Source organism: Spea bombifrons, chromosome 7 (assembly GCF_027358695.1).
Source record: "Spea bombifrons isolate aSpeBom1 chromosome 7, aSpeBom1.2.pri, whole genome shotgun sequence".
NCBI classification, from domain to species: Eukaryota; Metazoa; Chordata; class Amphibia; order Anura; family Pelobatidae; genus Spea; species Spea bombifrons.
The window spans coordinates 42,379,722-42,400,256 of NC_071093.1; the positions used below are offsets into that span (position 1 = coordinate 42,379,722).

Consider the following 20,535-nt stretch of genomic DNA (forward strand, 5'->3'; position numbering starts at 1 on the left):
GCAGACGATTTGGCCCAGCTTCTACCCGTCCACGGACGATCGAAGGGGCTTTTCCTTCAAGGAACCAATAAACGTTTTAGCCGGGAAGGGGGACTGGTGGCCATGCATAGACTTCTTATGTATTTCCCAGCATCCAAGCCCAGTGAGAATATGACATCATTATCATATAAATTCTGAACTTTGATAGTAAATGACTCTTTCCTCTTCTCACCTCCTAATTCTTTTAGGTCCTCCACCGCTCTACACGGTTCTCCTGCTGAAGCCAGGGACTTGGAGCAATACCCTTGGAAAGATATTGCGGAAGATCGAAGGGCAGCGATTCTGCGTCGTGGGAATGAAGGCCGTGACTCTGACTCCGCAGGACTTCTCCCTCATCATCTCGGAGGATGCGAAGCAGGTGAGGGAATCCTGGAGGAGCCCACTGGCCGCCTTTCATCCCCCGTCCATCGCTGATGGGTGTAAATCCCATAATTAGATCATTGTTATGAGTTTTCCTTTACTTTGTGTGTTTTGGTCATTTTAACATCGCTGCAGTATTTTTCTGCATCACTGACACTGTTTATCACTTGTGTTATACGCATACTGTGCCACTCTTATCCTTGACCTGATTTTGACTTCATGGATAGTCAGTAGTAGCTCCTCAGCTGTTGTTGGACTACAATTCCCATAATCCTTGGCTAACCAGTGAGATAATCCATGTAAAACATTCACTAAAACACCTTCTATAGCCTCTTACACCGTACATTGAATACTGCAAGCATCACCCTCACATCACAATCCTAGATCCCCAAAATATCACAGATTTATCACCCTTTTTCCCCAAAAAGACAACCAAAACCAAGATTCAGCTCCAGTAACTGGGATGACTTTCCAGCCTCTGTCCTGGAGGCCTCGTCAGGACTGCTCTTCTTGCTCACCATTCTTTATCTAGTTTTAAAAGATAAATCACATCTCTTTTGCGCTTCAGGCCATTCTTCTCGTCTTTCAGTCTCATCGCCTCTCGTTGAGCAGCACAATATGTCCAAGACGTATGAATCACGATTAATATCTGAAGCCGTGTTGTGGATTTCCCCCCCAGGATAAAGCTCTTTGCAGTGCCCACTGTGACTACCTGACCTCCGGCCCCTGTCTGGCCCTTTGCCTCCAGAGACACAACTCCGTGCTCAAGCTGCTGGATCTGCTGGGGCCGGAGGATCCAGAGCTGTGCCAAGCCCAGGACGAGTTTCTGTGGAGAGCCCAGTACGGATCCAGTGTCGTACAGAATGGCATGTACTGTGAGTACCCCTTTAGCCTTCACACAAGAGTGGGCTTTTGTAAGACAAAGGCGATGGATTTTAGATCACTGGGGCATTTAAGATACCACCATGAACAGCCACGAGAGCTGTTTTTCTCCCCCCCAAGAATAATACCATCTAGACCCCGCTCTTCCGCACAGCCTTGGTGGCTTAGAGGACCTCGCCTGCCCAGCTGATGCTGGACGGATAGCTTTTCCCGGACGTGGCTCTCTCCGTGGCATTTAAATCTAGGGCAGAGAGCATTTATAGTGCATGTAGCAGAGCGATCAGGTATAGACGGGAACTCTGCTGGGATCAACAGCGCTATATCTATAGAATTACATATAACTGCAGAGGGAATACGGGGGATATTTACCCAATTCATTGGGTTTTAATGCATACACGTGTTCTGCTCACCACACCCCATACTTATCGCAAATAGCCGTTTAAAAATAGTGATTATAAGGAACAATTATGGTGAAGAGGAGCCTCGGAATATTCATCTCTGTATATACGCTGCTTTGACCTTTTGTTCTCTTGGTCTCCAGGCTCCACGTCTTACCGAACCGCGATCCGCGACGTGAAGTTTTTCTTTGCCGAAGGCCTCCCCTGTGACCCGTCACCCGTGCTCGAGACCGAACAGGTACGCTTTCCCCGCCATCCGACTCTTTCAGTGCCTGCGCCGCTGCTTTTTACCCTAAACAGGGATTTAGCAACCCAAATTCCTTCTTAAAACGGACCCAACTCCTAAAAAAACTAATATTGGGTTTTAAAAACCTAAAGTAACGTCCTTAACCAATAAAACCTATTTTAAGGGTTTATTCCCTATAGGATTTATTAAGCTAGTAAATCTAATTGCTCGATTCTGAGTACTGCAGCACTTCCGAAACACTTATTATAGGATGGGGAATTCTAATTTAAAGGATAAGTAATGCATGTAGAATGTATTAGCTGTTTTACCGACCCCATGCGCATGCTCGTGGAGCTCTCGGCCTTACCAGCCTACCCCTCACATAGGTTCGGCAGCCCCCGAACGCAATGCTTTAGGAGCTTGACCCCAAGGACTTCCAGGGGGGGTCTGGAATTAGTGTCTGGCAGAGAGGAAAGTCTCTGAGCAACTTGGCCTGGCGAACCCGGAGAAACTTGGCCTGGGAGAACTGTGTGGGGGGGTTGCTTTTGGTTGGGGGGAGTTGGAGGCCATTAAACGTGTAAAATTGGGGTTCCCAGTTGTTGATAAACTGCGATGGATTATGGGAATTGCCGTCACTGTCTCGGTTTTATGACACCTTTTGGGGGTGTCCTAAAAAAGTGACCAGCTACCAAAATGCAATGGGCCATATTAAATTCCCAAAATGACTCCAGTCCAGAGATCCTCAGCGTCCGACTCATTTAGATTTCCAGTTAGCCACAAAAGATCAGCGAAGGTGGAAGATTTGTGGGCAATCATATAAATGACGAGCAGTCACCATGGAAACCAACAGGATATTCCTGCTGATGATTGGATCTTTATTTAGGAGATAAGGTCCAATCTAGCCTTGATCGGTACCGGCCTTCGAAGAAACCACGTCTGCTTCTGGATTTATAACGAGGACTCTGGAAAGGGTTAACACGCAAATTCGGGATAAATCTGTAAATTTGTCACAAATCCGGCAGCTTTGTGGAGGATTGCGAGAAAACCTTCGCCCGAAATAGAAGAAAAGAACAGAGCGTGTGGGATATTTCTGGCCGTCCCGATTAATTATAATACACCGGATCTGCTGGAAGTGCTGATCTTGTGCTGCACGCTGTATTTATTGCAGCAGGTGCCTTTTTTTTTCCATGTACCTGCGTTTGGCGCAGCTGCCTCCGGACGGCAGATCGCGGTTCTATATACAGCCGGTTAAGTGATTGATACAAAGCCGCACTATTGTTACACTCCGGCCCTTCGATTAGGCGTGATATGTGCCTAACAGACAGCTGGCGCTCTAAACAAAGGCGGAATTGCAGCTTGAAACTATTATAACCACGTTACAGACCACGCTTTCTGATAGGCCTTCTGAATAATAACCCTTTAATCGACAGTTACAAAGATGCTTTACTGAGAGGGTGATAGATAAGTGGAACTGCCTTCCAGCAGAAGTGGTAGAGGGTAATACAGTGAGGGGATTTAAACATGCATGGGATAGACATACGGCTCCTGAATCTAAGACGAGACCAACGACTGATTAAGGTTTGAGTCTTTACAGCAGGAATAACAGGCAGACTACACGGGGCCGAATGGGGCCGATCTGCCGGCAGGTTCTATGATTCTAAGATAGGTAAGAAGCCTTTATATGTCAGGACAAATATGTGCTTAATTGAGCAACCTGTATTCAAGCAGGGATACCAGCTTCCTAATAGGGAAGACTGAAGTGTGATCAGATTACTGTGGCCTACGGTGAGGTCGTCTCCGGAATCTGCCCTCGGAATCTGCCCTCGGAATCTGCCCTCGGAATCTGCCCCGACGCTCGCATTCACATTGAGAATCTGTCCTTCTCCCAGACTGCAGTCCGAACGCGATCCATGCGCAGGTTACAGAAACCAACCCGACCGAGCAGCATGTTCTGAATGTAATGCTAGATATATGTTCACGTATCGCCTGTACCGGCGCTGCACATTCTGTTCTTACTATTATTCAGGATTATAAAGAAGTCAGACAGAATAATTAGCCGAGCAAAAAACCAAATTCCAGATTAATCCAGAAAAAGGGCCTGTCTGCTTCTTCTGGCTGATACAGAAACCCCAAACGCTTTGCATGTAATGGAAGAGCCGCTGTGATCCGAGGGGTTAATCTGAAATCACCGTAGAGATCTTTCATTTCTTGTTTTCATTTTTCTCCAGATACCCCGACTGGAACAAGATGTCTTGTTGGACAGCCGAGCCCAACGCGTAGCGATAAAGAACAACGTTCCCCTCTCTGGAGCGCTGACAGACCCGGGTAATGTCTGTAACCCCGTAACAGGAGCGTTCGTATACACACCGGCCCGTATCGGGGATATTTAAAGGGACAGCGTCACTAAAAAACATTGATTCTCTGAACCCAATCTACTATACGATCACTGTGACTCCATATCATACTGCCTTGTGGTAAAAAATAGAATGGCTCAGCCTTAATCACCCAGACAGACACTCTGAGTAATGAAAGTCTATGGAGGGTCGGACTTCATTAGCATTGCCATAAAGCATCAGCTCAGTGTGGTGTTGGAGCCAGGAAAGTCACCCAGCTCAATACAGCGCTGGGGGGGGGTTATTACTGTATACAGCGCTGGGGGGGGTTATTACTGTATACAGCGCTGGGGGTTATTACTGTATACAGCGCTGGGGGTTATTACTGTATACAGCGCTGGGGGTTATATTACTGTATACAGCGCTGGGGGGTATATTACTGTATACAGCGCTGGGGGGTTATATTACTGTATACAGCGCTGGGGGGGTATATTACTGTATACAGCCCTGAGGGTTATATTATTGTATACAGCGCTGGGGGTTATATTACTGTATACAGCGCTGGGGGTTATATTACTGTATACAGCGCTGGGGGTTATATTACTGTATACAGCGCTGGGGGTTATATTACTGTATACAGCGCTGGGGGTTATATTACTGTATACAACCCTGGGGGTTATTACTGTATACAGCACTGGGGGTTATATTACTGTATACAGCCCTGGGGGTTATTACTGTATACAGCACTGGGGGTTATATTACTGTATACAGCCCTGGGGGTTATTACTGTATACAGCGCTGGGGGGTTATTACTGTATACAGCGCTGGGGGGTTATATTACTGTATACAGCGCTGGGGGTTATATTACTGTATACAGTGCTCGGGGGTAATTATTGTATACAGTGCTCGGGGGGTAATTACTGTATACAGCGCTGTGGATTGCACTCAAAAACTATTTTTCTTCTGCGTGACTTTGACCCTTTCTTGCCTTTTTTAATCCTGTTTCGTGGCATTATGATGGATGTGTCTGAGTTGTGTCACTCAGACCCCCGCGCTCTTTTAGTTACCTGCGGCCAGTCATATAATCGAGGATCACTCAGTCCTCGCCGCGTCTTTCGAGCGATGGGCACGCCAGTAACAGATGGGGTCCGTGGAACCCGCGGATTAGAGATTAGCCGCGCAGGACTCGCGGTGACAGAGGCTCCTGCCGTTTATCCTCCGAGTGCATGGAAAATGCGAGTCACATACTCGCTTCCACGTCTTCCGGCTTGTGACGCACACTCGTGTCAGCTCCTGTGCCGAGGCTCGCAGCTGTAGAGCCGACCCACAACCTTTTACCCGTAGACACTTCATTTAAACGACAAGCTGCAATTAGTCGGGGACCCTTTCCATCCCAGTACGATCTCACATTCAGCACGGCGACCGCACTAATATACAGTACGCTCTACATTCATACCGTCGGAGGCATTTTAACGGTTAATATTCTTGTCTAACACTAGAGTTCATTTCATGAAAGCTTACAAGTGGATCTGCCGCTGAGCAGCACCTTAACTTCCTGCTATCAGGGTCTGTGCACGATTATTCCTCCCCATGAAGTTGTTCGTCCCCTCTTGGTGATCACCGACTGTTGTTTTAAGTTTCCGAAATGCAAAATAACACAGATTGTCAAACAAAAAAGCTGCGGGTAATTTAAATAAATACATTTCGTGAGGCTAAAAGCTGTGAAGGGGCCACAACATGACCCAAGGGGAAGTTCCCGTTGGCCTCCTAACTCTTGTCTGGGAATGCCAGGAGCGCCAGTTGCCCCTAGCCCTTAACATGGCTCGTGTTGCCCCGTTATACACAATAGGGTGTCTCTGGAGTGACATCTTGGTGCTGTGTTGGTTGATAGGCCGTATATTAACCCCTGATGTCCTTCTTTTTCAGATAAGCCCTTTGTCAGTGCCCTCTGCCAGACTACGTGCCTCCTCTTCCCTCCCTGCACCCTTCATGGCTGCCCACCGCCCTACATCCATGGAGTAGAGAAACTGATTGGCCGAGGCTTCCATGTTACAGCGGCGCGGCTTACTGTGTTCAACCAATCACAGGCTCAGTTTGTGGCAGCGTTATACAGCCCAACGGCCGGCTTGTCCTCTCAGGTATAGAACCTCATGGAGCAGGAGGTGCTGCTAGTGATCTGTATTCTGGTCTTGCGCATGGAGCAGCTCTCCTCAGGCCAGGAGCATCTGGTGGGGGTTCGTCCATCGACAATGGCAGCTCCAGGTTGACCGACCCTGAAGCTTTGATCTGATATATTCATGAAAGATGTTCTGTGTCCCTCACCTGACTTGTCTTCTTTTTGACAGTTCAAGGCTCTGTCGGAGGGACCCTGTCTGCTGGTCGCTGCCCAACGGGACAACGCAGTGTCTTGTTTTACCTCCCTTATGGACAGGTAAGCCCCGGTTTATCTCCTGGTGACTTTACGGTGATCCCCATTTCTACGGATCGCGGCTGGAAAGCTCATGCAGACTCCAGCCAGATAAACTACGAGCCAATGATAACTTTTCAGGAGCCAAGGAATAAGTTGAGTGCGAAGCTTGGAGACCAGGATAAGGACCTGCAATCCAGGGCAGACGACCTCTATGTTTGCACTGGGAGCCACTTTGAGAGGTTTTGGTGCAAAGTAGTAAAAGTGGGGCAATTGGCAAGGACATTGACTACTCTGTCAAAGTTTTAAGCTACGGCCATGAAAAGAAATGGACTTCTTCATGCCGGAGAACGGTGTCACGGTTGAGCATCATCTAATAGGAGAGATGAGACGTCTCGGCTCACCCACGCTGTGTAGTAAATAACCCCCCGTACCCCTAAACGTTGACCAGTCTTCTATGGCAAGAGTTACACTCGGTCATTACGGCATTCGGCGGTTAATCTGCAGCCGGGGGTCACCCAGAGGATTTGGCAGATTGATCCGGGGACAGTTCGCTTTCCTCTGACGGATTACGATGCACGAAAATCCGTTTACGGGAAGCTTTTGTTTTGCCGGGGATTAGACAGAGTCAAGGTTTCCATGACTTAGAAAATGTCGCGGGCGAGGAAAATGCATACACCAGGGGCAAATATTCCGCCATCGCCCAGGGCAAGAGCCAAGGGGGGAGACCATTACCTGCCTACGGGCGCAGGCTGCACGGAACATGGGGGGAATATAAGGAGAGCAGACCATTGATTCATTAATTCTGAGATCCCCCCCACGGGGCATTTACCAGCCCGCACCATGGGGTTCAATTACTAAACGGAGAAATACAAGTGATCTGTGGGGGACAAAGTATTTACCACCGAGTATTCGCCATGGGCCTCTCCCGCGATGGACGATACTGTGTATCTAGTGGTATGGTATAGAGTTCCGTATAGACTTCTATAATGTTGAGAGCCGGCAGGGAGCAGGCGGCGTGACAGGAGGCTGTGTCGGTCCCAGCCGGGAGCCGTGTTGGCTCCTTCCTCTCCGTCGGTGGGAGGTGGGGGGTTTTGGAAGCTCGTGAGAAGCCCCCTCCGTAGCTCCTATCTGCGATGCCGCACGGCAGAAGTAGGCCAGCACCCGAAAAAAAAGAAAAAGCTGAGGGATTTATTTCGTTTTAAGCAGCGCAGAAGCGCGGGTTCTTCAAATCACGGCGGTACGTTTCAGTTCTTTTTTCGCAGAAAACGGTTATTTGTATCGGATTCTATAATAACGCTGAAGAATCCAGCATGTTTAAATGCCCCGATAAACTCCTACTAATGTCAGCGATTAGGGTCATGTGACCATGAAATGCCCCCCCACTGCATAAACAATGGCTGGATTTACACCCCACGTACCCCCAGTCATTGGCCACCAAAAGTCACTGACGCCCCAACGTTAAATGGCTTTGAAGTAGGGGCGCGTTGGTTAAATGGGCAGGGCAAGATCAGGAAATGGGCTGTATGTGGGAGTGGCAGGGTCATGGTGGGCGTGGTTATGATAGCCCCCCTCCTGATACCGAGTGGATCCACACCTGGGCGTCAGCCTTGCCCATCCTTCTTGCTCAGGTGTGTCTGTCGGCTCCGTTAGTTTTAGTAAAGCGCTCTCAGGCGTTTCCGTCTCCGCTTTATGGTTAAACGGGCCGGGTAGTTTGTGATTCGCGTGCCGATGACCAGCTTTTTCCTGCAGCGACGTTTATTCATTCCTGCAGTGAGTGGGAGAATCACGTCTTTTAGTGATGTTTAGAAATTTAAACTCCTTCGACGTTCCTTACGCTTTTTTTCCTACGCTAATTGGCGTTGCGTCTTGGAAGAGATGAGTGTCATGGGCGCCGGGCCACGCAGAACACAACTCCTATCATGAGGTTATATCATCCGCCGCTGCTTAACTTGGAAATCAAGAAACTGATCTGATCCCTAACGCCGGTCCTGTTTTTACCTGTATTTAAAGACGTTTGAATGAATTCCATTTATCCCAAAAAAATCCTATCTGAAAACTTTTTCCCTAAAGGTGCAGCGAATATATTGGGAAGAACGTGATAGCGTTATTAGCGCAGTGGTCTTTAACCTGATAAATATCTCAATCTGATCCTTTCAAACAGGTAATTAAAGGTGCCGTTCCACCTGCGGCCCTCCAGCTGCTGCAGAACTACATCTCCCATAATGCTCTTTTAGATAAGGGGCTGGGGAGGATGGGAGATGTAGTCCTGCAGCAGCTGGAGGGCTACAGGTTGGACGCCCCTGACTTAATACATCAACTCTGGTAGTGCTGAATGCCCAAACCATTCTCTGGAATAATCCAGGGAATGCTTAATTATCATGTGACACAATAGCAGACTCTGATAGGTCAAGGAGCAAGGCCATGGTCAGAGTCACGTCATGCCATGTTATTGGTGGTTCATTAGGGCAGCCTGTAATACGGAATGAAGTAAATCTAAGCGTGTTTCAAGGTTAACTTCATGGAAGCTGGGATTGGGGGGGGCAATCAGTTTTCTGGGGAAAAGCTATATATTGGCTGGCCCATTCTATTTGTAGTGGAGGCCGGTAGTTGGGTGGTCCGGGTGAGTTGGAGGAATCCTGTGTTTCTGGGGCCATACAATTGGTGAGCGTGTCGGGTATCATCCGTGACCCCAAGAGCTTAACATCGACCTTGTTTCTGCTTACAGTGTTAATTTTGAGGCTTCGCCCGATCAGAGCTTCCCGGCGGGAGTGATGTGTCCTCAGACTGAGTGCCAGGTGGGTGCCGCGTGTGACGGGCCGCGGGGTGACCGCCGGCAGCACGGAGATGAACACGGCAGACGCAGCCGCGGCAATTCCATTCATAGCGCTGATTTCATTTACACAAATAAATGACATTCTGTGAAATACCTTTGGGAGACGAGTGGAGGAAGCAACACGATTTCCCGTCTGCTCTGTACCATTCCTACCTTTCTTTCATTCTTTTTTGTTTCTTCTCTGTTCCGTCCTTTTTTCTCCTCCATTCCATCTTTTTTTCTTCATTCTGTCCTTTTCTTTGTTTCATATTTCTTCTCTCTTGTATTTGTTCTCCTTTCCATCCTTTTTTGGTCCAGGCTTTATCGTTTCCTTCTTCATTCTGTCCTTTATTCTTCCATCCAATTTTAATCTTTTTTTGTTCTTTATTCCATCTTCTTTTTTTGTTCCATCCTTTTTGTTCTTCTTTCTCTTCTTTTTTTTTTGTTCCGTTCTTTCTTCTTCCATCATTTTTCTTAAGTTCTCTGTTCCCTCGTTTTTTGTTGCTTTTCTTCAAATCTCTCTCTTTCTCCAGGCCGACAAGATGATCAGCTGTTTCTTTGATGCGCTGACCCCGGACAGCATTCACCAAGTTGTGCCTCAGGATTCATGAGGAAGGAGTTCATTATTAATGACAGACTCGGTGTCACACAGCCTTCCCACGGAGAAGGTCCTTCAGAACCACTGAACTCAACCAACTGATCTGACCCTCGGAGCTCGGGGAAGACAACCATATCTAGGCTGAGGTTTACACCGCAGAGGCTGACAGAGCCAGCTGGAGGACACTAAGATGATGTGGGGTATATCCTCGCATACGCACCCCGGCAGCCCTCACCCAAGTCCGTTGGCACCTTGCTCTCGGTTATTTCTGCTGCCTCGTTGGTCTGGAGTAAATGTATCAAACGTTCTGTTCCTGTAAGTTATAAGCCGAGGTCGCGTTTATCGTTCTCTTCTCAGAAAGCCATCAGTCCATGTTGACGGACCCCTGTAATCGCTGACTTCCCAGATTGGCCATTGCTGTTTTCTGTTGCCAAGTTGTTGGCAGGTTTGGGTTTCACCTCCTTTCAGCGTCTTTGAAGCGTTTCCCAGAGCTGTTTGCTCCACGTTTCTGAGTTCCTTCTAGTGTTTTGTTTTCCTGAGGACTGCAGTTCGAGTTTGTCCTTTCCTCTGTGTTTTTATACGTGGCCCATGGGCTTGGTGCTCTCGGGAGGTCTTCCGTTGGACACTCTTAGGTTCTTTCCCTTGGAATTATCTCAGGGTCTTGTCTCAAAGGTTCCTTCTTGTTCATTTCTGTACAGCCGTTCTCTCCGTCTTCTACCTTGCTCTGGTCACTTGGATCTGCGTGTATGTTTCTCTCATGGCTGTTTCTCAGGATTTCTGTCCCTTGGGGGTCTCTTTTAGTGCCTTCTCCCCTTTAGATTGTTCTATGCATGCCGCCTCAAATCTCCCGGGGCCGCTCAAACCAAGGGCTTAATATTATCCTAACATGAAACAAGCAGCGTTTGACTTCTTATAGTGCTGCACCGAAAGCCTAAAACGAGGTCCGTCCACATACTATTTTGGCTATGAATTCACCCAGAAGTAATTTTTGGTTGTAAAAGTCTTTTTGTTTCTGGATTTTATCTGCCAGCAGGATTCATAGAGTGTCCCGGGGAGCCCATTCTCTCCGAGTGATCCCCAGAACTCTCAGTAGGTTCACTCCGTGACATTGAGAACCTCGTTGGTTCTAAATATTATTTCCAAGTATATTTATTTCTCGCGTTTACAATAAATAAAAGTTCCGTTTCAAAGACACGCAGCCTGTTTCTTCTGTTAGAACGATAAACAATCTTCTCCATCAGATGCTCCATCACTGCCATTTATCATACCCGTTTTCCTGCTTGAGGACGCGTCTCGTCTTCTCGTTTACGTAAGAAGAATAAAATGTGCCTTTCTCGGGTGTATTTAATATTCGGAGAAGAGGCCAGAAATCCTTTACTATATTTATTAAGGGTAAAAGAAACCTTTTAGGCATAGAGGTTCCAGGTCCACAATCCTCCCATCTCGCCAATAGCCTTTTTTTGTTCTATCAGCCATTTTTTTATAAGGAAATAATTTTTTATAAGGAAGAAAAATAGCGGGAAAATGGCACAAGGGCTCATCAGTATTATTTTTGGGTCTGGAAACAGGATTATTTTTGGCTGCCTCTTGTATAATAAATTCAGCCAATTTGGGTCTTTGGTGTTAAGTTCTGCAACTACTCTAAATATTGAAATGATTAATAAAGCTTTTTGTGCCTCGTTTTGTTTCGGCTGGAGAAAATCAACAAATTCTGCTGTCACGCTACGACTTAGCTGCATATCCCCGGGGGCTTTTATCCTCCCAGCTGTGTCTCAGCGCTCCAACATCAGGACTCTCCTCATCCCGTCGATAGGATCAGGCTGTTATTATTATTATTATTATTATTATTATTTTTATTATTATTATTATCATGCGTTATTATTGTGACACGCTCGTCTTTATCTTCCTGAAACAAAATGTCTAATGTGTACGTGATGACCTGGTGAGGAACCATGCGCGGGGGAGAAAAGTGTACAAAAAAAAAAAAATCATCAAGACCCATTGAGAAGATGCGAAGAGAGACGTTTTGTGATTGAAAAGAACATTTTCTGAGAAAAGCCTGCAGAAGAATAAATTGGGAATGGATCATTTAAATGTGACAGCTGGCGATGTAAAAGCTGAAAAGAGACAGATGGTTTGGAAAGAGGGGTAGAGAGTCTGCAACGAGAAACGGCAAAATAAAGAGACGGTCCGCAGATGATACAAATTCCAATTGGAATGGACCGGGGGGGGGCAAAATGACTAGAAAAAGCCAAGAATCTGGAAAATGTCTGAATGTTGAGGACGTTCGCCATTCCGAGGGGGTAACAGGGCAGATTCGACCCTAGTGACCTCTGAAATCCATGCCACTTCTCACCTCGGCCGCCAGGGCAAGGGGGTAATAATTTTTCCACCCAATTAAAACGAGCAATTATGTAAATGGCTGCATCTCCCAGCCTCACGAATGCCGAGACAGCCAGTTTATTCGAGGCAATTAAATCATTTCCAGGGAATGAACAGAACCTTCTGATTACATAGCAGGTATGGCGCGGGCAGCAGCAGTGCCAGCCTCCCACGTGTAATGCCCTGCCAGATCCTGCCATGGTAAATAGGACAGGTACAGAAGGAGGGGGTAGCGGCGTCCTCCCCCACACGTGCTGCCCTGCCATGTGCTTTGGAGGAACAAGACGTGCCAGCCGTTCCCCGGCGCATGCACATCTACACCCTCCGCGCTCAGACGAGTCAAACAGCGAGGACCCTTCACCCGTCGCATCTCCAGCTACGGATAAAAAGGAATTCCGGGGCAAAATGGGCAAAGTGGTCTGGTCACCATGGCAACTAATGGACCGAACTGATACAGTGATAACCAACTTTCCAACTTTGCACCGGAATCCCATTTTATGCATAAACCCCGTCTTTCTTATAATAAGGACTTAAAGTTCCCAAAGCTTCGGAATCTTATATCATCGCGTCCTTTATAGGTTCGTTTTCCCTGTAAGTCTTCAGGCTTTGCTGGCTTTCTGCGTAACTGCCCCGTATCCGGTCTCCCCTCCCCAAACATTCACTCCTTATGGGCATCTCTTACACACTATACCCCCGGAGGCAATCGCCACACAACTTATTTAATGTATAAATATATCAATAATATTGAATTAAATAAAAAATGGCATCTTTACCCACAGTTAGGCTAAATAATGACACCAAGTGACACTGTATCCACATACCATCCAAGCGTCCAGGACGAGATATGGCTATGTTTACTGAGAGGGTGGTAGATAAGTGGAACAGCCTCCCAGCAGAAGGAAGAGAGGCTAATTCAGTAAGGAGATTGCTTCTGAACCTAGGTCATACCTTTAAATTTAAAGCTCTTTTTTGGAGCACCCCTGTCTGCTTCTGAACAGACATGTTATATTTACATGTGAAATGGACTCAATGCACCCTACAAATTATATATATATACATACATACATACATATATACATACATACATACATACATACATATATACATATATACATACATACATACATACATATATATATACATACATACATACATATATACATACATACATACGTATACTATATATATATATATATATATATATATATGTCAATTCTAGTCTTGTCAGACCCCTTGAATAAATGTATTGTAAGAAGTGCTGCGTAAATTGTTGGCGCTATAAAGATCATAATAATAATAATAATAATAATATATATATATAATGAGGAGCTAGAAAACACGCATCATGTGATTCAGCGACCCATCTCAGCCTCGGCGTGTTAATAGTGGTTTAAGATTTAGGATTTTAGATCACAGTCTTCATTTTCTACAAAAGTCTCGATTTTAGACAGATGATTGGATCACGTTCCTGTCTGTAAAGCTGCGATTGTCACAATATACAGAAGAGTAATTTATAGGCAGGGTGTAATAATTAACCCCTTTACAGGCGGAATGGCGCTCGGAGATACATTGTAACTGCCGCAAAGAACTCACCGGCCCATGAAATGTGTCCTTTTTGATTGACTCTTTAGTAATGAATTCTCTGTTTTCTATTTTATTCTTAGATTTTATTCACGCCCCAAACCTTTTCAGACTCATTTACACGCATATTAAAGAGACAGCCGGATACATCACGTTGGGCACGCGCGTTTATATGTCGTTATACAGCTTGCATGGCATATAACCCGGCGGGAGCCCGAAAGTCTCGGTTTATTGGGCACGTAACTGGGTAGGTGGTGTTAGGAGGGGCAAGTAGTCTACACCGCACGCAGCCGCCTGGTGAAGGGGGAAGGAGAGCTGCAGACTATCAAATGATTCCGTTTAAAGTGATCTGATGCAGTTACCATGGTAACCATTAGAGCCCTTTCTCCAGGACCCAGACACCATTTAGGTGCTGTAACCGTTTATAGAACACTTGCCTACATCGTTGAGATTGACAAAGTCAGGACGCCGTTCTAGGTTTCATAAGCATTTGCAGTCAGTGAGCGACAGACATGGCAGACGTTCTCTTATCTTCGGGGTGACATTTGGGCAAATTGTATCAACAGACAATGGAGTCCATTCACAAAGGTTTGATTTGTTGGCATTTCCAGTCGAGCTACTTGGGTAAACTCAATTGACTTGGCTGGAAAGGAGTAACTCGTCTATACGCTTAAGTCAACCCAACTGCAGATCAACTACCAGCTTCGATTGATATGAAGATTCTTGTAACAAGCCTACTAACAGAGTCAACAGGGACAAGAAACCCAACACGTGGTGTCACATGACACGTTTGGCCAAAAGACTCACATCGCTGACCTCATCCAAAAGACTCGACATCCAACTAAGCAGCCATAGACTTGACCCAAAGTTTGACTCGCAACATCCGACTGCTTTTCAGGAATAGAAAGGTTGCTGTGTAAGTAGATTTAAGTTAACTTCCGTCAGATGGTTTTGAGTTAAGTCGTATTTACCTCCATCACTTGGCTCCCAACTAAAACCTTACTCAAGTCTGCTTAAAGAACGTTAGATGTTCTCAAGGATGCAGTCTTGGTCTCCATTCTACGTGGTCTCCAGAACTAGCCGACTATCTCATGGACGTTCTTCAAAGCTTGCGATCATTCTGTACTTTTTCACAATAAAAGAACTTGTATGACCTCACAATATAATTAATGCCTCTTAAAATGTTCTCCGTAATAAACCACAAAATCCCCGTTATCCCCCCTAAATCAGGTAATAAAATACAGCTGACGTACCTTTCCTAGTTCTATATTTTAGGATGACATTGTTTCTTTTCTGGCCTCTTACTGTTTTAAATACCAGTCCCGGCTTTATATTTAGTAAAATTCATTCATTATCACCCACGTTTTATTTCCACAGCTTTATTTCGCAGGATTTTTTTCTCCCCTATGTCTGTGTTAATTTTGCTGCTAAATATAGGAGACGTTCCCCCGTGGAAAGAGCTTGTATCCATGCCGGAGAAAAGGTGCGCATCGTAGCGGGTCTGCGGTGGGAATCGGCATGAGTTCCGCCATTAAGGAGACGGAATGTAGTTGTTGGGAGGCGTCTGGTGGGGATTTGGAGTGGTCTACGGTCATCTTGCTGGACACAGAACCCACCGGGAACGCTGTGGGACCTCAAAGCAACTGGCTTTAAACACGATACAGGGGCCACAGTGATGAGCGTTACTGACTTACGGCAGGGCCTCCTAAAAGACCTACCATGGCGAGCAGGTTCTTCTCCTCCATTTGCGGGTCTCCTCTCTGGTATATGACGTCATATCCTGGTGCTCAGGATTAGTCCACGTCAAGGACATACTAAGGGAGAGCAATAGGCTATTTTACCCCTGGTAAAGCTGCTCAGGGGCTACCATCCCCTGGACCTACCACTGTAGACCAAGCCAACCTTGGCCAGAATACACCGCTGGATGGCCAACCTTCTATTGCTTGTGGTTCTTCTGAGCTCGCCAGCAGCCTGGGAGGGGATGTCTTTGTGCATAATCCGCCAACCGGCAGAATAGGACGGATAAAAGACCCCCGGATAAGAATATAAGTTTATCCCTTCTAAACTCAGAAGACCGTGTCGTCTTGTGACTGTGGAGGTGGCGTTATTACGTGTGGGACTTTACCTGAGTTTTGACGCATGTTACAAAGCCTCTTTGTTCTTGACTCAGCATCATTGTGAAGCACAGAGGTGAGAACACTATTTTTAATACATTATTACTCCGTGCCTCAGAAATAGCATTGGCGCTTACTTAATTCAACCCTACAGAAACATGACGCACATCCTCATTTTGGTGTGTGGGGGGTTTCTTCAAATTTTTCATGTAGTCTACGAGAGACATTGTAGTAAGAAAGAATGTCCTCTGCCCCACCGGATACGAACATCTTACACGTCAGAGGCTGGAGTGAGGATAATATCACAATTCATATATTTCCGAATTCGTTTATTTTTCTGTTCCTAACCCAATAACAGATCACAGGAAGAACAATGTGAAATAATTTAAACGGAGTGGGGTGGTGCGGCCAGTCGTGCCCAGCTGCACGCCAGCCCGGCTCTGGTCCAGCCTGTCTTGGGCACCATTTTTCATGCCGTCTTTGACCAGACAGACCACAGACTCACCTTTGGATAAAACCTAACTGGGTGTGAGTTTAACGCGAGTTGGGTGAACCCTCCGAGCTTCCAGAGCTCACCACCAGGCAACTTTGGCCCAAGAATGGTCAACTTTGTCCAAGAATACCCAAGAATCAAAACGTTCCCAAACATTCGGCCTATTCTCAGGACTCATTGCGACAAGACCACTAAATGCTAATCCAGGTTAAAGTCAAACGTCCGTTCCAAATGATGACTTTCCCTCCATGGCTTTAATTATAATCCGTACTCCCCGCCATGTCTCAGGGTCACCTTCAGATCCCATGCGGTGAGTCTGAATCTACTGATATTAAATGCAAAATGGAAATGCCTTTCTTACAGAGGTACTAATAACCGTTAGCAGACATTGTGCTGCACGGAGCTGAGTAATATCTCCAGGGTCCCAGCTAAGTATCTTATGTATAATGCATCATTATTAAGTACTCTTCAGAGAGAGAGAACCAGCAGGTACGGCTGTTTAGAATTTAAAAACCCAGCGGACATCCCGCAAAAAAGGTTTTTTGTTTTTTTTCTCCAAGACTACCAATTCCTTTTGGGACTCTTCTTTATGAAACGCTGCCGCTCCGACAATCCTAGGCATCTAAGCATGTTTGGAGCCGCGGTGCTTTAGAAGCTGCCAAATTTGTCTATTTTTGATTGTAACCATTTACAATATTATATATATATATATATATATATATATATATACGCATATATTATATCACATTCGTCAACAGTTTGTGAATGTATGACCGGTTGGTCGCTGGCCGACAGCACAAACGGGCTGGATATACCCGCGGATACACTTACATCCGGCAGCCGCTGGCCTTAAAGTGCCGGTGCCACCCTCTCGCCCGCCCCTGGTTATATATGTAAAATAATACCAGTGCAATGGTATGGCCCATCTTTTTTTTTTTTACAAAGCAGCCCCCCCCCCGTGTATATCTTTTATCTTCTATTGTAGAGAAAAAAAATGAAAAAACCTCTAATTTTGATCCACGATCAAGAAAAAAAAAAAAAAAAAAGGAAAATGTTTCAGGAAACATTACAAAATAAGGGGAAAATATTTTTTTTTTATTTCTTAACTGTGTCTCGACACAAGATTTACTTACACGGAGTCTGGAGAATAAGAGAGGCAAGTGGAACAAAAGGTATCATATTCACATTAAAACAGAGAATACACACTCGGGAGAAAGTTTACGCTATCGCTATACATACATTTCTATACATTTCTATATATTTCTATATATTTTTCAGCTAAACTGAGGTATCGTTTCTAAACTAGCCCTAACCCGGAGTCCCAAATTCCCTACTCGAGTTTAAAAACGTTATCACCTTATCTACATTATTGCACTAATATTATGAACATCGAAGACGTCTAAGGCAAGAAGGGGGGAGTCCGCTACCGAAGATGTCTACGCCATCATTTACAGGGTCTCACGTTGACATAAAATAAAAAAAAAGATTCCTAGATCTAAGCCTTAAAACCGAGGAAAGACAAAGAGGAAGGGAAATTGTGCTCTATCTGCCCCCCCCTAAAAAAAGGTAAACATATTTTTCTAAGGTTGCTGTTGAAGTCTAGGATCTCTGATTTGTTTTCTTAGTCTTTTTTTCCTCCCCTTTTGCCTTTGCGGCTTCTGTTTGGACAAGAGGCGAGGGGGCGAAAGGTCAGCCATTTTGAATCCAAAGGACCCTGGTTGTATAAACCTTTTTTTTTTTTCTCCGAAGATGCTGTAGCCCTTTTAATAAGGTTGTGTTGGCTGAGGCCGGAGCTCAAAGACAACTTGATTACAGAGAAGGGACTCGGGAAATATAGCTTTAGAAAATGAAAGATGAATGATAGCATCGGTCATGTGTACACAACGCGGTTCTTTTATTTAGTCGGTGTGACAGGGGTCACCTGTGTCAAGTATGTTCCATAAACACCAGCAGACCACAGAGCTTCTCCTCTTTTATCTGAGTGTTAAACGGTCCGATCGAGGACCCAGCTGTCCCGGAGATAAGCGAGAGTCCTGACACGGCCTATCCTGTATCTTTGAAATGCTACATTGTATCGCTCGGCCCTTCGGAGCAACGAAATAATATCCGAGCCGCATCAAAACTCAAAATCCTAGACACAGAGACGAATAACATTCAATAAACTAACGACACTTAGCTACATGTGCTCTGCATAGCCATTTTGTTTGAGGTGTAGAATGAGTGACTGCCAAAAAGAAATCCCATAACGTGGATCGAACCCCTCTGTAGATGAACTGCATTACCGTAAGGCAGGGGTGTCCAACCTGCGGCCCTCCAGCTGCTGCAGGACTACGTCTCCCATGCTCCTCAGCCAGCCCCTTAGCTGAAAGAGCATTATGGGAGATGTAGTCCTGCAGCAGCTGGAGGGCCGCAGGTTGGACAGCCCTGGCGTAAGGGCTTATTCACTAAAGAGTGAGTGGGGACGTTTCTTCTGAATTCATTAAAGATGATGTTCCACATGTTTAGAAACATCATTCCTGGTACCGTTGGATGCCCAAATCTTTCCCGGAAACAGTTCTTTAATCCCGCAAAATGTTATCTCGTTCATAAATATTGCTGGGAAAATGTAATTGTCATGTGACATATAAAGAGGCATTGATATGTTGTTGCCATAGAAACCAAAACAGAGTCTTCAACAGATATTAACAGATCTGCTAAGGTGTATTTGATTGGTGGAACAGCACCTTGAAATGAGCACAAGGCAGGACCTCCTGCGATAAGGGCCGGGTTGGCCTAGTTGATATTCCAAGTCACCTAAAACACACTCTTTAGTGAATGACCCCCAGAATACCCTTTTGTCCATGTAGATCGATGAAGATTCTGTGATAGTCTAACCCCTCGTGTGCCTTAACTTATTTGGCGGGGCAGCAGCTGTTAGTCGAAGTGGACCACTGAGCACCTGAGATTTTTAAGCATTTTGGGCAGAAGATCCCAAAATAAATAATACCGTGTAATCTTATGTGATAGGCAAATGGTCCCCGTTACAGCTGTGCCGGAAGGAATAAGTGAGATTGTTTACGGTATTCCGTCCGTAGACAACCAGCTCAGCCCGCAGTTAAAGCTTCCTCCTATCACGCTTAAGACACGCTTACTTTATTATATGGGGCACTTCTAGGATTTATGGAACCTTCTAAAGATCTCCAAAGGCTGTGGCAGGTTTTATGTTCCCACGGAAACTGCCTAAGCCAATAGGTGTCACGCTCACAATTATCTCACCCAATCGAAATTGTACATAAGTAGACTTAACGGCCAACACGGTATCTCACATTATAACAGCAAAAAAAAAATAATAATAATAATGAGCTCTTATTGGTTACATTTTAAAGGTTACAACGCTTGACCTCGGAATGTTCTGTTCCTGTGGTTTTCCTCGGAATGTTTGACAATAACACTGAATTCTATCTATTTCCTAAATCTTAACGGTGATATGTATCGGACTGTGAGTCTGATTTGAAAAGAAGGGTCCGGTTCCTTTCCTACGTGATCGAGATGTCTTATAGGAATCCTTTCTTTTTTAATGAGTAGTTTAGTAAGCCCTTGATCGTTAGAATGGTTACGTAGTAAGACCAGGTGGATGTTCCCTGCCTTCGTTGTCCTGTGCATTAATGTACTATAGGGTCTGGCTGGAGCGAGGAGATAAGGAGCTTTGGAGTTTGTCTGTAGACATCTGCTGGATGGTGATTGTGTGGTAGGATTGCACTAGCCCTATCTGTGCTGTTTGTTTCGAAGTATTGGTATATATTGTACATTTTTTTTTTTAACGCAGGATTTGCACTTATACAGACCCCCTCGTGTACCAGCTTGGTGCTTACAGTCCTTGGATGTCTGGCGTTCCTGCTGCCCAAGTTCACTCAGTAGCCTATTATAT

At 45.6% G+C, this 20,535-nt stretch overlaps 1 protein-coding gene across 1 annotated transcript; it reads left to right on the plus strand.

Annotated features, from left to right (window-relative positions):
* The first annotated feature begins 20 nt into the window (after positions 1 to 20).
* LOC128502114 (dynein axonemal assembly factor 8-like) lies at positions 21 to 10,087 on the plus strand. The gene is made up of 8 exons (XM_053471838.1): positions 21 to 397; positions 1,079 to 1,274; positions 1,823 to 1,917; positions 4,134 to 4,230; positions 6,165 to 6,376; positions 6,584 to 6,669; positions 9,374 to 9,443; positions 9,994 to 10,087. The coding sequence occupies exons 1-8, from the start codon at positions 191 to 193 to the stop codon at positions 10,069 to 10,071; spliced, it is 1,041 nt and encodes a 346-aa protein (XP_053327813.1). The 5' UTR covers positions 21 to 190; the 3' UTR covers positions 10,072 to 10,087.
* Positions 10,088 to 20,535: the final 10,448 nt, after the last annotated feature.

What these genes read in the sequence shown, in the direction of transcription:
- LOC128502114 (XM_053471838.1), top strand. Translation starts at nt 191, where the DNA reads ATGACTCTTTCCTCTTCTCACCTCCTAATTCTTTTAGGTCCTCCACCG. An exon ending in TCTCGGAGGATGCGAAGCAG is followed by an intron (nt 398 to 1,078) that starts GTGAGGGAATCC and finishes TTTCCCCCCCAG; the next exon opens with GATAAAGCTCTTTGCAGTGC. An exon ending in CCGTGCTCGAGACCGAACAG is followed by an intron (nt 1,918 to 4,133) that starts GTACGCTTTCCC and finishes ATTTTTCTCCAG; the next exon opens with ATACCCCGACTGGAACAAGA.